The 16,465-nt window shown below is 37.1% G+C and overlaps 1 protein-coding gene across 10 annotated transcripts in view; it reads right to left on the bottom strand.

The window, feature by feature from the left end:
- Positions 1 to 122: 122 nt before the first annotated feature.
- Positions 123 to 16,465, bottom strand: part of SYNJ1 (synaptojanin 1) — a 68,001-nt gene continuing 51,658 nt past the window's right edge. For 4 of the 10 annotated variants that reach the window (XM_062001778.1, XM_062001771.1, XM_062001796.1 and 1 more), the window contains 6 exons: positions 14,101 to 14,148; positions 12,470 to 12,508; positions 12,305 to 12,375; positions 8,689 to 8,797; positions 7,760 to 7,980; positions 123 to 3,309 (listed from right to left, as the gene is read on the bottom strand). In XM_062001778.1, coding sequence (XP_061857762.1) covers positions 2,455 to 3,309; positions 7,760 to 7,980; positions 8,689 to 8,797; positions 12,305 to 12,375; positions 12,470 to 12,508; positions 14,101 to 14,148 — 1,343 coding nt within the window. In that variant the 3' untranslated portion in view covers positions 123 to 2,454. Of the gene's footprint in view, positions 3,310 to 7,759; positions 7,981 to 8,688; positions 8,798 to 12,304; positions 12,376 to 12,469; positions 12,509 to 14,100; positions 14,149 to 14,170; positions 15,107 to 16,465 lie in introns of those variants that run through there. The other 6 variants (XM_062001789.1, XM_062001803.1, XM_062001811.1 and 3 more) reach the window with 5 other exon arrangements.

Below are 16,465 nucleotides of genomic sequence, written 5' to 3'. Positions count from 1 at the left end.
GCCCGCGCCCCGGCTCCGGGGGCTGCCGCGGCATCCAGCCCCGCCGGCGGCGGCCCCTCCCTACAAAAAAGAGAGGGTCGGAGGGGTGTTTGTGTGTGTGTATAAAGAAATAAAAGCTACCATTTCTTAAGGGCAGGTCTGTTTATTTCATGAATACACCAGCGCCTTCCACAGGGCAGATACGGAATGTTGTACGCCACTGAGTTTCAACACGGCAGCTCTGGAGAGGGTACAGCCATGACCGAAGGTGTGTGCCACAAGCAAGGAGATCGTTACATGGAACACGGCAGTTTACCACAGGGTACACAGAACTCATGGAAGTGTGCCGAGCGTTTCTAAGTTTTCAACTCTTACTATTTTCTGAACTTGTGCTAGTAACTGTTTTCGGTAATACGCGTTACAGCAGTTAGCTAAATATACACACACACTATATATATATATATATATTTTTGGAGCCTTTCTTGTGACCTTTGCAGTATCTTGCTGTCAATCTATGTAATCCTGTAAAACGTAGGGGTGCTGTATACCAGGTTCAGTTTAGACAGTAGTTCTTAATCACCGCAATTAAATACTCAACAAAGAACGTATTTATCACGTAACTCCCACTAGCAAAAGAGTTTTCCCCCCAAAATTGCTTTGCTAATGTAAGAATATACCAAAACACCAAGCACAGATGTTTATAGCAACAGTTTAAAACAAGGTAATTCACATACCGAAGCACAAGGAGTATAGTCATCACTGCTGTTTAAAATGTACAAGTACTGTTTATGATCTGAATGGGGACAAAATAAAAGCATAATAATAAAACTCGCTGTCGTCACTCCTCTGTCCAGCTGCAGCTCGTGGCTAACCCTATAGTGTTTAAAGGAAGAGTGGACTATTTTATAAATGATGCTTTGACAGCAGATGAGGATTTTTAAAAAGTGGTGTCAGGGTGTATTTGGGCTGCTATGATGAGTATAATGCTGGTATGTCATGGTTCGGGCCCTGGTTTTGCAGAACCAGAGCAGCTTGTTCGCAGGCAAGCCAATGTGTGTATGCGTGTATTTTGCAGGCCTTCGAGAGATGACACCACTGTGACACGTTCACATACTTGGGATGAAAGGAGTTATATCCTCAGATGCTGCCAATTGTAAGGAGAACTGCAGGGGTTTATAGCATCCATCCATGGAGCTAAAGAAATCAGTTCTTTAAAACTGCCTCATGATAACAACATATGTCATGTGAGCTTTAAAAAGTAACAGCACAGAGAGTTGTGTTTTTTATAGCATGATGTGTAGAACGCTGACTTAGCCCTCACTAGCCTCAAAGCAGCACCATGCAGAGGACAGCCCCCATCTCTGGGTGAGGAAAAGTCACTCATGTAGTTTTAACTGCAAAAGTGACAGAATGTTGTCATTCAGCTCAGAGAATTACCGTTCTCTGAAAGTAGGATTTAAAAAAATAGATCAGTAAGACTGGTAGAAGGGGAGGGTATCAAGCAAACAACCCAATCACATAAGATGACTTTCTCCTTCCCTGATGTTGTAACATGGCTGCTGATTCCCTCACTCCCATCTTCCTACAGGACAAGAAAGCCCTTTTAACATGTAAAAGAAGATACTGGGACAAGCCAACTCCAATACGTTTTCTGCAGCAGGTAAAGACTGCTTTGTTATCACCAAACCCAAGGGGAATTTTATTTTCCAGAGGTTGAGGGAAAACTTGTATCTGTTGTTTGCAATCTGTGGGGAAAAAAAGAAGTATCTTTAAAATAGTAACGAATAAATGGATGATATGGAACAATTATTCAGAAGTAATGCTAGTGAGCGTAAGTCACAATAAGGTTTAATAGCTGAAATGTACGGACACAGAAAACTAAAGTCAAATACTGAATATATTAAAACGCAAATTTTTGTTTGTATTTTGAAATTAAACTGGTTTTGTTGTGCCTCAAATTAAAATACAAGCCTTACAAATATCCATAGCCCCTGTTATAAATTAAACAACTTCTAAACAATACTTGTCGACATTCAAATCTCAATAAACTTTGGCAGCTCTTTGGTAAATACTGATAAATATCGATTAACAACATAGCAAAAAGGGAGTGGGGAGGCTACCAGCAGAGAGCCTCTTTTTCTTGAAATTCCACAAAGGGGAACAGAAATGAGAGAGCTCTCTAAGCAAAAACTGTTTCCCAGATTGGTATGTTTTCGTGAGAGTAGTAGCTTGTCCTTCTTTTCTCTGCCTATTCAAATACTATTACGCCGGGGTTTTAACAAATTTCAGACGTTTTGTGCTCTACCATATATACATATTCAAAGTTTATACACAAACAATAGTGGCTGTTTACGAGTAGAATTCAGTTTCAGTGCATTTGACAATTTAATTATTGCACACAGAATAATCTCAAATGCCCAATTATTCTACTGGATACATGTAGCAACAAATATAACCTCTTATATTTTTGAACATCTATCTTTCTGTAAAATCTTGCGTTGGTGACACCTTAGGTGTCAAAGAAGTGAAAGGGTCTGCGGGGGATGCGTTGCTGGTTATTCTTGATGGTATAGGAGGTGCAGGTGGTCTTCTTGCTGGCATTGTATAGAAGCAATCAGTAGAACTTTTATTCCAGTCATTATCAAAGTTAAAGTCTGAACCAAGAAAAGTCTTTTGTTCAGTGCCCAGCAAATCTGGGGATCCAGCTGACTTCCTGGAACCGATTCGCTTAAAATCTGGAACACTTTTGGATGGCTTTAGCTTTACATTGAAATTCTCATCATCATCATCAAATGTTACCCATCCCTTTGGCTGTATGTTTTTTACCATGAGAGATTTACTTCGCGAGGAGAAAGTGTCTCCAAATGCATCAACAGAAAATACAGGCTTGCTTGTATTACAACTGGGTGGATTTAGAGAAGGGAAAGGATTACAAGCGGCACGTCCTTCTAGGAAAAGTGAAGTTATTTCGGACTCTTGCGTTTCCGTTCTAAATGGGTTTCCAGCGTTAGGAGTTCTTTCAGTGAATGGATTTGTGCAGTTCAGTCCAGTAATAAATGGATTTGGAGAGCTGCGCTTATGTTCCTGGGATGTGTTAAGGGTTGGAATAGGAGGCATTGCTGGCATGCAACTGACAGTATTCAAAATATCAGCGTTTCTCGGTGTTGCTGAAGGCAACTGTATCAGCTCCTTTTGGTTTAAAGTTGGAACAGGTGATGTTCGAATAGATGTCTGCATCTTTGACACAAGCAGCTTAAATGACAAATCTTCGAAAGGGTCACTGTTTAACTGTGTTTCAAGTTTAGTGCCATGCGTTCCATTTGTTTTAATCTGCAAAGAAATCAAGATGCTTAGTGATCAGGTGGCTGGATGCTTTAAGATTACTACTAACTTCCCATTTCTCACTCTTCTATGAAAGGAAAAGAAGCTCTTGGGCTCAAATTGAAACTTCGATACAATTTGGCTGTAACTTGCACAATGTGCTTGTAGTACAACTCTTCTGAAAAACAATAACCCTTAACCCCTTCTCTGAAGAAAAGCTTGCTAGTCCTTAAATACAATTTTTCCCCCTGTTGGTCGGTGCAGCCTGAATCTACTTCATGCAGGTCAGAATCCTAGCCAAAAGCACTAGTGGGAGTTGCATGAGAAAATCTTTAAGAAACCTGGGAAATGATGGCGTATTCTAAACAAGTGATAACCTAGCACAAAGAACAGGCTCTAAGTTTCATTGTTTGAGAGTAACAACGCTGATGTTACAAGCAATATTTAAGTATCACAATGAAAGGCAAAAATTAGTGTTATTAGTATAGGCACTTCAGACAATTCTACATAGAAATATGCATCTGTAGGCATCTCCAGTGTTTCCTGACATGTGAAGGACATGATCATCAGTTTGTACTATTTTAAAATGGCAACTTATCACTGTTTAGAATACCACCAAATGGAGAAGACAGAGTCCACTCCACAGAACTTCTCATCTTTTAAAAACAAAAATATTCCTGTTTTTATAAAGTTCTTCAAACAACAGTGCAACTTTTATACCTTGTAACAACTGTCCAAAAAGTTAGAATATCTACCTTTGTTCAACTCATGACACTGACAGAACAGACTTTGGAACTTGCCTTTATTAAAAAAATGCAAAGAATTAAGCTTAAGTTAAAAAGCTTCTCAGAAGTCAAATTTCACAAGGAAATTTGCCAGTTTAACACATCACCTTAGTATACCCAAATAATCTGGATATTTTGCATGAAAATTGTGTTAACTAATATTTTGTTGAACTAGGATCCTCGCTAAAACTATCAACTAAAATACAATACTATTACAGTCTAACACTTCGAAGCATGTCTCCATATATCCACTGCCTAAGCAGCTATGTGAAATTAGTCTACAGGCTTTAGACGCTCTCAGGAGTAAGAAGAATATTCTAAGTTTTTTTTGCAATGTTTCAGAGGGGTTGTGGAGTCTCCTTCCTTGGAGGTCTTCAAGACCCACCTGGACATGTTCCTATGCGACCTGATCTAGGTGAACCTGCTTCTGCAGGGGGGTTGGACTAGATGATCTCTAAAGGTCCCTTCCAACCCCTACCATTCTATGATTCTATAGTAATAGTGTCTTTTTAAAAATTGCAGTTGTAGCTTGAATTGCTTGGCAGAAGAAATGAAGCGTGCTGGCAACAATGCATTGGCTCTGTTGGGTTTTTTGATACAACAATATCTGTTACATGCATTTCTGGTACTGCTATGTCACAGTGTTCCCAAAATAGATGAGGCCTAATGTTAACTAAATCACAGATGAGCAGTTCAATATTGGTATTTTTATATGTCTATAGTAAGTGTTTTGGAAAAGAATATGAAAACAAAAGCATCAAGTAATGAAGGGCCAAAATGTGAAAAACTGAACTGCAGAAAGAATATAAATAAAATGTAGCTTGGCCCCAGCTGCTTAAGTCCTGTGATCATTAACCATGTAATCAAAAGGTACAAGATCCCAAAGAAACTGTGAATCTCAGTTGCTCTTTATTGTAAGTAAAAATGTGCTCCGAATAATTCTGGAACCAAATGTTTTAAAATTTTAAAAACCAGTGTAGTTTGCTTCAGGTAACAACAGGTTCTCTGTTCTTTGAGAAATGTGGGGTTTATTTTGAAAAAAATTGGCAGAGCAGTTGCATCAGGATGCATTTATATTAAAGAGAAATGCTAACTCCAACACCTACTCTTATTTTTTTCAAATGGACTGAGACCAGGGGATTCAGCAGTGACTAAGCAACATATGTGAGGTTCCAACTGTTTCATAAAGGATGATGAAATAAAATATTTGCTATGGTACTAACAAACAGTTAACAGTATCCATTATGATTGCATCATGAAAAGAAAAAGCAAACTATGGTATGACAGTCAATTCATTAATGTGGACAAGTGATTTTTTTTAATGTGGATGAAGCTGCAGATGTATGAAAACAAGATTCATATATCTTTTCTGCTTGAATAGATGGAGACCACATACAAGATTGGTAAATAGTCAGATACCTGTTACCCTGATGGTTGCTCCTGCTTGTGAAAGAGAAACAGACATCAAAGGAAAGAAAATTAGGAAGAATATCCAAGTAACAAAGCAACCTCATTTTAAAAATACTTTAAGTTTTCACAAAGCCATTTTTTTAGATATGAATACAAACAAAAATATTTATTACATACTATACTAAATCTCAAATTTCTGTTGTATTCTTTTGTAAGACTTAAAAGCTCCACCATTAAAACAAACCAGTTCAAACCAATTCTAATGTTACTTCCATACATAAAAAGCATGAAAAGCACTATAGCCCTCATTCTGTTACCTGTGTTGCTATAATCACTCCGCTATAGCAATAGTTTTTCAAGCTGAAAAACCACATAAGACTTCTCATTCATACAAAACCCAAAATCTCCTTAATTTACAGTAAGTAACTACTCTTATATGTTGCTTGGTAATCTACAGAGACCTGAATCTTCACACCACATACAGACTTATTTTTACCTGGAGAGAATTAGGTTCTTCAATATCACAGCCAAGCTCTGAATCAAAGGATGAGTTTGAAAGCCACTACCTCTCAAAAAAACTTTAATTAAAGTTCTTTTATCATAAAACTTCATACTTATAAATGATAATCGAGAAGTGAAATAAACATCCTTTAACTAAGCTAAAAAGAAGAAAAGGAAAGAAAACCCTCTACATTGCAGACAACACATGAAGCTCAAAGTGGGCCTTCCTTGTGATTGGCACTGTCTGTGTTAATGAAAGAAATCTGATTGCAGAGAAAAATGTAGCTCCCTAAACTAATCTTAAACTATCTTGTTTGGATATTGTTAACAATATAGTCACTACATTACACAGCTGTTTACAGTGTTCTTAAGCACATTTTTGACTGCTGTGTATACACACTGGTAAATGTAACTTTCAAAATAAGTTTTGAGAGGAGTGCTTTCACCTCTTTCACAAAATGATCAGTCTAAACTACATTTAGAAGGTGTGAGCCTTTCAAAAGTGACACAACCCAATCTACTTCTATTCACAAAATTGGTACTCTCTCAGGTACCTTATGCCTCCATGTATATTCTCTGCTGGCAACACTTCATACTTTCTATCAAACTACAAAAAGTCCTGATATTCTACCTGTATATTCAAAAAAGAGCCTCCATTTTTTGGGCTGTTTCCAAAATGGAAAAAAAAAAGTTAACTAGCAGACAGAGGTTTGGCAGAAAGAAAGGAAGAACATTTAAAAAATTTTCAATTAGAAGCCAAAATCAACTCACTGAAGACTGAATTTGGCTGCTTCACTGTGGTACAAAAATGATATCAACTAACTGCTTTAGTTGAAATGGGCTTCAGATGTAGAGATAAGGCAAAACTTGAAATACTGAAAACTTAGCTAGTCATAAATATCTACATCTGAGTTTATGTTTAAAAATAACCCTGAACATCAGGAAACAAATCCACAAATTTACTCTTGGTAAGAAGTAGGCACAAGTCCATCAGCTTTGGTAAATTTGTGCTTTTATTCAAACATTGTATTTATTTGGCCTAGTACCTGACACTGCAAAGACTAATAGCACTGGCCTTGATTGAAGAAGTTTAGCCTTATGTAAGTATAAACAACAGTGAAGACCTACATTTTATAAACAGTAGCAAAAAACTGTCTTTTTCTAGAAACAAAAAGGTCTTTTAAAAAAAATAACATGCTTATGTGGTCCCACAGAACAGAGTATTAATGTTACTGTGTTAAATTTTCAGATTATTTTGACATGTTTCTATATTTTGACACTGGAGAATGAGGAGAAATGTATTTCTACTAAGTATCTACCAGTATTGTCTTCCTGCAATGAATTTGCGGCAAGATAAAGCACCACACCATGCAATCTATAAATCTTGCTTTATAATCAAAACCTGTGTTAGCCAGTTACCATACAGTTTAAGTCATGCATGTGTCATTATAAGAAATTTAATTTCACATTATTTTTCCTTAGAAAGTTGTCAAATGACAATATAATTTTAAGAACGAGCCGCCCCTAAGTTGTAAGTCTGCCATAAGATGTTTAGCATTTAAGATGTTAGTTATTCATGGACAATACATAAGCAAGTTAAGTATTATCTTACTAGACCCTGGTAATCCTCGAGTTCAATCTTTTTACTTTCATTTTTGTTTGCTTGCTTTTGCTTTAGGAGTTTGTCACAGATATACAGCATTCAGTACAAGCTCTTTTGATTTACATAATGAAAAATGTACATACAAGGTTTTTTTACTTACTTGCTGCTGTGAAGGAGCAGATTCAGAAGGCAAAGTGTGAGATGATCGGCTCCGAGGAGGTGGTTGTGGAGGTTCCAGACTTTGTGGGGCACTTGTCTGAGATGGATGTGATGCCACAGGTATCAGAGGCTCCTGCATCCTCAGTGCAGGTGGTGGCTGAGTAGCGGGCTGAGCAGGTCCAGCAGCTTGAGGCTTTAGTGGTTCAGGAAGCAACGGTGACCCTGCAAGTATATTTCCAGTGTTTTTCACTGTAAAGAACTGAAATAGAAATCTAAGAATAGCATGAATGAGAACATGTGGCTGTGGAAACACCAGACAGAACTCCAGAAGAGGCTGTACAAACAGCAGATGTTCATGGCAACGACATTAGAAGTCATCAAAAACTGAGTGTATGTCTGTTACAAATTATTACTATGGATACAAAACAGAGAACTTGAAACCATGTCATCCTTAAATGTACTTCACTTGTACTTAAAAGTATCTTGGAAGTTGCTGTTATAAAGTGCATATTTTGATACTGATTCAATTTTTAAAAATCACTTTAAGTTTAGGAAGTGGTTTTGAGAGTCAAACAAACAGTATTCCAAGTATTAGACTGCAGAGCAATCAGGGCATAGAACAGTCCGGTAATGAACACACAGGATAGAACACATCAGTGTGCTCAGAACAAAACACAGCAATCTGATCAAAGTTTCTCTTGGCAGCGTGAAATCTATGGGTTTAGATCTCATCTGCCTGCTGCCTATTATCTGAAAAGGGTTTACAAGATTTGCAGATGATTAACAGAAACTGCTAAATGTTAATGCACTTGAGAATCTTAATTTCTAGTGAAAGACAAAGACATCTGTTGAAAAGAAAGCATTCAAACTAGAAACAGTACCTCTTGACCAAACAGTGACATTTATGTTTAACCTCTAAAGTGAACTTACCCCTTGGTGGTTCAGCTGGTTTGGTCTGAGTTTCAGATACTGGTCTTCCCCCAGAGGGACGGACATGGCTTTGTGGTGCACTGATAACTCCAGCTCGAGGTGGAACAGTCTGGAAGTAAAGGAAGTAAAAAGGAAGTATTTTAGTTCTACTTTGGATCTGTAGTCATCTACTGCTAAATTACACAGGATAATTAGGACCTTGTGAAAAATAAATTGATAATAGTTGCTGAACTAATTTTTTTGCACATATAAAAGAAAATAATATATTCTCAAAACATTACAAGGATTCAAAGTAAAGGATTTTTACAAGTCTTCAACTTTATATTAATATTTATCTGTGCAACAATATTAGAAACACAGATTATTTTGTTAGTATTCATAAGTTAATTTTACCTAAGGAATTGCTGTAAGCAACTGAGATAACAACAGCAACTACTTTACTTGGAGATCTTTTAGAGACAAATTGATAACCCACTGTCAATGCAGACTGTAGATGCCACCTACCTTTTAGGCTATAATTATAGCCTGCCATTTGCAAACAGCAGCTACAGTCAATTTTATTTAGTGAAAGTCCAAGATATACATAAAAGACCATGGTTAGTTGTTTTCTCTGAAACTTATGATTGCTAACTGTAAGGCAGTTACTCATGTTCCTCAGCAGTATTACTGAAACATACATTCTGCCTCATCTGAACGCTGAGGTCTTCCTAAACTTGTAGGAACAGAAGTTAATATTCTGGGAATGGAACTGCTCTCACAAAACAAAAGTCCATATCAGTATTTAAAGAGAGATAGGAAACTATTCCAGAATACAACTGAAGCTAAGTATTACAAATATCACACTGGAAAGTGGAATGGAATGTTTTAGAATAAAAATGCTAGATTTCAGGGAAAAAAAAGATCATGAGGCAATATAGTTCATAAACTTTGTTTCTGCTACCCTTTTCTGTACTTGGTATATTCTGACAAAATCTTAGTAACAGTGGATGTTCTAGAAATGGTTTTCAGAACTAATCCTATAATGCAACTCTCTACAAAAGCATGATGAAAACAAGAAAAGAAAGAAAAAAAAATACTAAAAAAACCCAACTATCATCCTTGATCTTATTTTTACTAGTTGTATGTACTTTAAAGGCTTTCTATAACAATCTGATTCATTATGCTTGTCTGAGCCATTTTCTAAATGCTTTAAGCCACCTAACCTTTGAAATATCCATCTTCCCTTTAATTACCAAGATGCATTTTGACATTTCTTTTAGTTTTCTGAAAGTAGGCATAAGGATGATTGGATTAAATGCCAAAATGTATTTTAAGGAGGAACAGGAAAGAAAGAGCAAGGGAGCCTGAACCCATCTGCAGGCTCGCTCTGTGGGAAGTTGTGCCCGCCGTGGCCGCTGTCCCTGGTCCTGAAGCCCCTGAAATAAAATGATATCCAAAAAAAGACCCGAGAGAAAGGAAAAGTGCAACATCAGGCAGGGAGTTCAAACAAGAGCTGAGCTAAGGCTTGAAAAGCCAAGAAACCTCAGGTGATGTTTTTTCAGACCATTACATCTGTTTATTTGTTTGTTCTGTTGTGATTTGAGGCTTTTTGGTTGGTTGGATTGGGTTTTTTTTGGAAAGAAAATCTCAACATCTGCAAAGGAAGAGATGCAGTCAGCTTTGTCTTATAAAAATATGTTGACAATTGGAGCACCGTGGCTCTTTCTGGAAACTGTCGAGCAGCTCTAACTGTCGTCCAGCCTGAGTGTTGAGAAGCACAATGCAACAGAAGTGTTCTTTTTTTTTCCCCTGTCTTGATAATATGAGCAAGTCATCTTGCCAACTTCATGCACTTGTGCCAGTTCCAAGATACCGGTGGAGTTTCTTTTTTACGCCAGATTTTTTCTATTAATTTGATTTAGAAATGGCAAATCTTCTGCTGGCTCCCGATTACAAAAGAAAAAAAAAAGTGAGGCACAAGATGATAAAGGAATACATTATTTCCTGTGCATAACAGGTTTTCTTTATCCAAATCTTAGAAGACAGTGTTAAACATTTCTGGGAAAATAAAACAAAAAAGTGTAAACATCAAGAATTATTCACTGTGAGAATCAATCTCTCTGAGAAAAATGAATCAGCAAAAAGTGATTCCAATGGTGGCTTTCAATACTAGTTTTCAGTGGTTTCGGTGATGTACAAGAGTACAAATGGCAATGCCAGTAAGGTACAACTCCTTTAAGCTCTACAAGAACTCTGAATTTGCAGCACAGTTGGCAGCCTTCTTTTGTTTCTGGCTCATTTAAAAAGTGGAAAAGGAAACCACAACCTTTTATTAAACAAATTTATATGGATTCAACTTTAACTCTTGCAGTTAGCTGCTGCCTTATTTTAATGGCTCCTTCACACTGACTCTCTCCTTCTCATTTGCAACAACTGGTATATCACTTTACCTGAAAGAAAGATATGGAATTAAAGAAGAGGTGCCATTTTTGTAGATCAATAAACCTCATCAGTATCTGTCCCACTGACATTTATATAAGCAGAATGCTTTTTAGCCTTACTGAAGACCCATATGTGTGCTCTTCATCCTGTCAGTGTTGTTGTCAACATTATCCCAAGTAGAAGAGAAAAATGCCTTAAAAGAGGAAAACAAAGTTCTCCAATGACAAAGAAACTGATAAGAGCGAGCCATTTTTTTCTGCTTTTTAGTCTATAAATCATCCAACTATAGAGAGTTATGATCTAAGTCAAAGAGCCTGGAACTGCCACAGAGGGAACAAAGTAAACCAAAATATTTTGTCCTTCATGCTGCTGCTGCTATCTCTGAAATATGTTGTAAAGTCTAAAGAATTCTCAACAAGCAATACCATTTCTTAGTAATTCTTTAAGATCACCTATAGTCATTAAAAAACTTTCTCCTTCCTTAGTGGAAGGCTCTTACTTATGCTGTTAGGAGAAATAATGCAGATGTCTTTCAACTCTCAATTTCTTGCTTGTAGTGAAGCATTCAAGCACTCATAAATCCTTCATTAACTTCCCTCAGTTCAGTTCGACAAATAAAAAAACCAAAATGCAAAACTAAACATTTGTTGAATGTTTTGTTGTAATAGTTGAACATTTCAGTTTTACATGAAGACCTTTATCAAAATGAATTCTTTAAACGAGGTATAAAATTCCATTACACACCCATTAATCAGCAACATAATAAATCAACTACTTATATAACACATTAACTGCCCACAAGCAATTAAATGTCATCAGGACATACATTTCAGCACAGAAGAGAATACATTTTATCCTATCAAATCAGCAATGTAGTCACAAGGAACATATAATTTAGAGAATTAATTTGCACGTTGTGGTTATTTGAAAGTGGATGTAAAATGTGGTATTATTTGGGGGCCTATAAGGTGACTGCATAGAGTGCAAAACAATAAGGTCATGTCTGGCATATATGTTCCAGAGTGCTTTTAGTCAACAGACTGTTGTCCACTGAGAGAGATAACCCATTTAAGCTGTAAAATGACTAGTCAGTTTTGCAGTCTTCTTACCTCTATTATGACTTAGAAAGCCCCACTGCCAGGGTAACAAACTGTAGAAACTTAGGAGGAAAATAATTTTAACATAGAATACCTACCGGTCTGGTTGTACCATAGCCAGCAGTTCCTGCACTTGAAGTTCCAGGTGAAGGTGGAGGCTGACTACGAACTGGAACAAATATTAGAAATTGCTGACTTAGAACATGTTTCAAAATCAACTTCTTTCCATATTATAATTAGTACAAAGCATATATCTGTATTACCTAGGTTATCTTTTCTTTGTGTTCCGGGACTTTTTTGTGCTTTGAAGCGTGGAAAAAAAAATGATATTATCTGTGTTAGGTAAGCTACAAACAGGTATGATATGGCAATGGTACATTATCACTAATGGAAATGGGAGCAAAATGACATTAGTGATTTTTTAAGAAGTTGTTACATATTAAAGTCTATCCACCAGCTAAGCTGTTACTCTAGCACACTCTTACCCCATGGGACACATGAAGTAATTTGACCCTTCTAATTAGAAATTAAGTCAAATCACCTCCTATTCGTTGCAAGCTAATGATGCCACTTGTACTCGTGTTCTCAAATCGTGCTAGAAGTTGTTGTTTTCTTTTGTAGTATATTCTGCAAATATTCTAACAGCAGTCTTTAAAACAAAAAGAGCTTATGGAACATGCTGATTCAAAAAATCATGCCATCACAAGAGTATATCTAATAATACATGGTTCAGCACTCTACAGGGTCTACCTCAAAATTCTTGAATCTACTCTCTTTGCTTATGACACAATTATATTACAGCACCAACCTCAACAATTACATGCTGATGCTAATGACAACCTTGTATGCAACATTCAAGTTGTGAAGTGCAAGACAGGAAAAATTACCTTTAGCTCAGACAAGTGCACAATTTCTAATAGGCAAAGAGGTTTAGGATTCTGGCTTGTGTTTCTGTTGCCTATTTCCCAAGAAGGTAAAATCGCCACATCAGTTACAGTAACTGGAAGGAATACTCTGTGGTACATAAGACACTTAGCCAGTTGGCAGACAACCCTGCTTTCTTAGAGCTAGTTAGAATGGGTTTCTGAATATGCTTCTCAGTAATGTAATTTGTACCCTGAGCTAGTTTACCCTACCTTGAGCAGGAGGCTGGACTAGAAACCACCAGGGGACCCTTCCAATCTGAACTATTCTATGCATACAGAGATCTTGCCAAGTTAGAAAAATAAACCAGTGATATAACCAAATTAATTGCAGTCTACAGGAGGACATCTTGACTGACTATATTAGGAGTTTTACTGCCATACCTGTATTTGCTGTGAAGGGACATGTTCCTGAGAGGATAGGAAGAAACCCAAAAACATGACTGCTGGCATGGCTAAAACGGGACCCATTCAGCACTATTCATGGACACTCCAATTCTCATAAATGTATGTCACATACATTTTGGTATCAGAATCAAAATACCTACATTGTGCTCTTTAGAAAGAGACAAAATATTGAATTATAGGCTAAATTATTTAAATGTAAGTTTCTCTCCCCATAATACATTAATACATGTAGTCCTTTTTCCTAGATTCCTGATTTAGTTACAGGTATAGTATTTAGCAATCAGTCAGCTACAGCTTCCTCTGAGTCAGCCCTGAAAGCATTCTTCTTGATTAATGCAGTGTCAGTTTTCACTTCATTTTTCACAAATGAAGACTGCCTTCTATAACAATTCACACCATCACTGAAAAACAGGAAGCAACCTGGCTGTCTGAAAACTAAGTTAAATAAAGATCCTACACAATTAATACCTTCACGAAACCACCTTTAGTATCACAAGGGCAATAATGTTACTCAGGTATTAAATTAGAAATCTGTTTCTAGAATACAAAAATTATTATGTTACCTTCTACTTCTCTCCTAGCTACCCCAGGACTGGGAGGAGCTCCAAGACCTTTTCAGAGAAAGAAGAGAAGCTGTATATTGCATAAGAAAAGCAGTAGATTGAGAAAGTAAAACCAGAAAGAACACTGCCACAAGACAGCTTTACATAATTTTAAAATGGCTTAGTTAGATTATAGTTATTTGTAGGACATAATTGTTTTGTAGCAGCATGGGGAAAGCAGACTGATACGAATTAGAGATCAGTAAGTATGATCATGTTTAGAAACATGCCATTATCTCAATTTTACATTACAGTTGAAAGAGAATTTCATTTCTTCAGCACTCTCCACAGAGTTTTGTAAATTCAGGATATTAAATGTCAGTCTTGAATCTCTTCTGAAGAAGAGCACGTATCTATACTCAAACACTTGAAAATAAAACAGGCACATCAGTTATACCCCGCAACAGTAAGTCTGCTTCCTGTAATTTAGGAGAGTATTATGTAGTATTTTCTGCCGAGACCACATTTGAATAAACTTTATGGAAGAAATAAGTTTTCCACTTTTACATAATCGACTGTATCCTACAAAATTGCATCATTAGGTTGTCTCCAAGCAGCACTCTGTACTTGGGAAAGCTGTATCAACTGGTGCACAGTAGATGTTACAGTTCAGATTGAGAGAAAGAAGATTTTCAATCATGCATTACCATGCTGAATTATTTAATTTTTGCAGTATGATCAAGCATTTGCTGGGTCTATAAAATTGTACGGTAAAAACATGGCAGGACATAGGTAACACTACAGGGTATACAAGGAGAAATCCTCAAGGCATGCGCATAGGAAAAAGTAACAGTAATATCTGGCAGCTCTGGAGTGGCTCAAGTATAGAGAAAGGAAAGGGAGCCAGTGCTTGAGAAGCCTACCTTAAAAGCAACTTTTGCCTTAGCGATGACACAGCCTCATGCTTTCTCATCATGTGCCAATGTGTGGTATCTGCTCAGGAGTTCTCTATGATCTGGAAAGAGTGCTGTGAATTTTGTCAGATATGGGTGGAGGTGTCACTCAGAGTAGGAAGAGTGAAGGTTGCAGATGAGGCTGGTATGTGATTATCTCCAGAGATGTCAGATCTCTGGTTTTGCTGAACACCTGGTTCAAAGATGTTAAACACTAGCATATGTTATATACTCTGGGTGAGTGCCAGGCTCTGCCAATTAACATTAGATTTCCATCGCAAAAGTTTCTGGCAGTGAACTCCTCATCGAGAGAAGTAGCACTGACAGAAGGGATGAACAGAGAGCGTTTGTAAGGAAGAGGCACAGGAGCACTGCCTGAGAATGTTTCATTACTTCCAGGTACTAGGCTTATGCACTCTCCCATGCACAACCCAGAAGAATCCTGGGGAAGAAAAGAAGTGCTACCCACAGGCTATGTATGAGAAGCCTCCTTGCTAACTGGAGGAAAATAAAGGGAGGTAAAGAGCAACCCAAAGGAGTATGGGACACTCCTCTGAAGCCTCTGTTGTTATAGAGACATAAAGCCAACTGCTTGTTTCAGAATATTATTGGAAATGGACACAATAGAACCTCCCCCAGAGCAGGGAATTGGTCTGTTCATTTCACAGATCTTCTGCACTCTCCCCTCCCAAAGCTCAATTCAGCCCATACTTTGAATAGGTATTTTCAGGATGCCCTGGTTAAGCAAATCTTGTTTTATGCAAGACTATTAATCAAGTCAACTCCTTTCAGGAGATGGAAGGCAGAGAACCTTTTTAACCATAGCATGTAGATGTGTTTCTATGTTGGTGAACCACACAAAGACATCTGTGCATGAAGATTTTAAGAGGTTTTGTAAATTTAGAAATATTTGTTACATAGGAGAGAAAGGGCATAAAGGTCAAATACCCCAAATTTCACTTACAAATAACCCACTTAAACAGTGATAAAAGCACAATTACGGTGCTGTGATAATGCTGTTACAATGAGCATTCTACAAAGGTTTTAAGCTGAAGGACAGTGAAAAATGTACATCTGAACATGAAACATTTATGGGTATTCTTTTTTGCTACTGTAGTGTGTATATATATAGCTTGAAATCTCAGTTTGGAACAGTAATTTGCAATTAAAGATATCACATATTTAAATAGTATTTTAAGTAAAGGAGTTGGGCTTACAAAGAAATAACGTAAATTACACTAACAACTTTTAGGTAGAATTGCATACTTTGCAAAGATTACGTTTACACGTTAGCTTAATGGAAAATGAAGTAACCTCAGCTACTCATGAAGTAAAATGTGCATAATGTACACGTGTATGTGTGTGTGTATGTACATTTATATGAAATCTAGGCCATCTGCCTACATTTGAACAATGCATTTACTCTTTTAGCC

This window comes from Colius striatus, chromosome 1 (assembly GCF_028858725.1).
Source record: "Colius striatus isolate bColStr4 chromosome 1, bColStr4.1.hap1, whole genome shotgun sequence".
Taxonomy (NCBI): domain Eukaryota; kingdom Metazoa; phylum Chordata; class Aves; order Coliiformes; family Coliidae; genus Colius; species Colius striatus.
The sequence above is the reverse complement of the archived record's forward strand: the minus strand, read 5'-3'. Positions and strand labels throughout refer to the sequence as shown.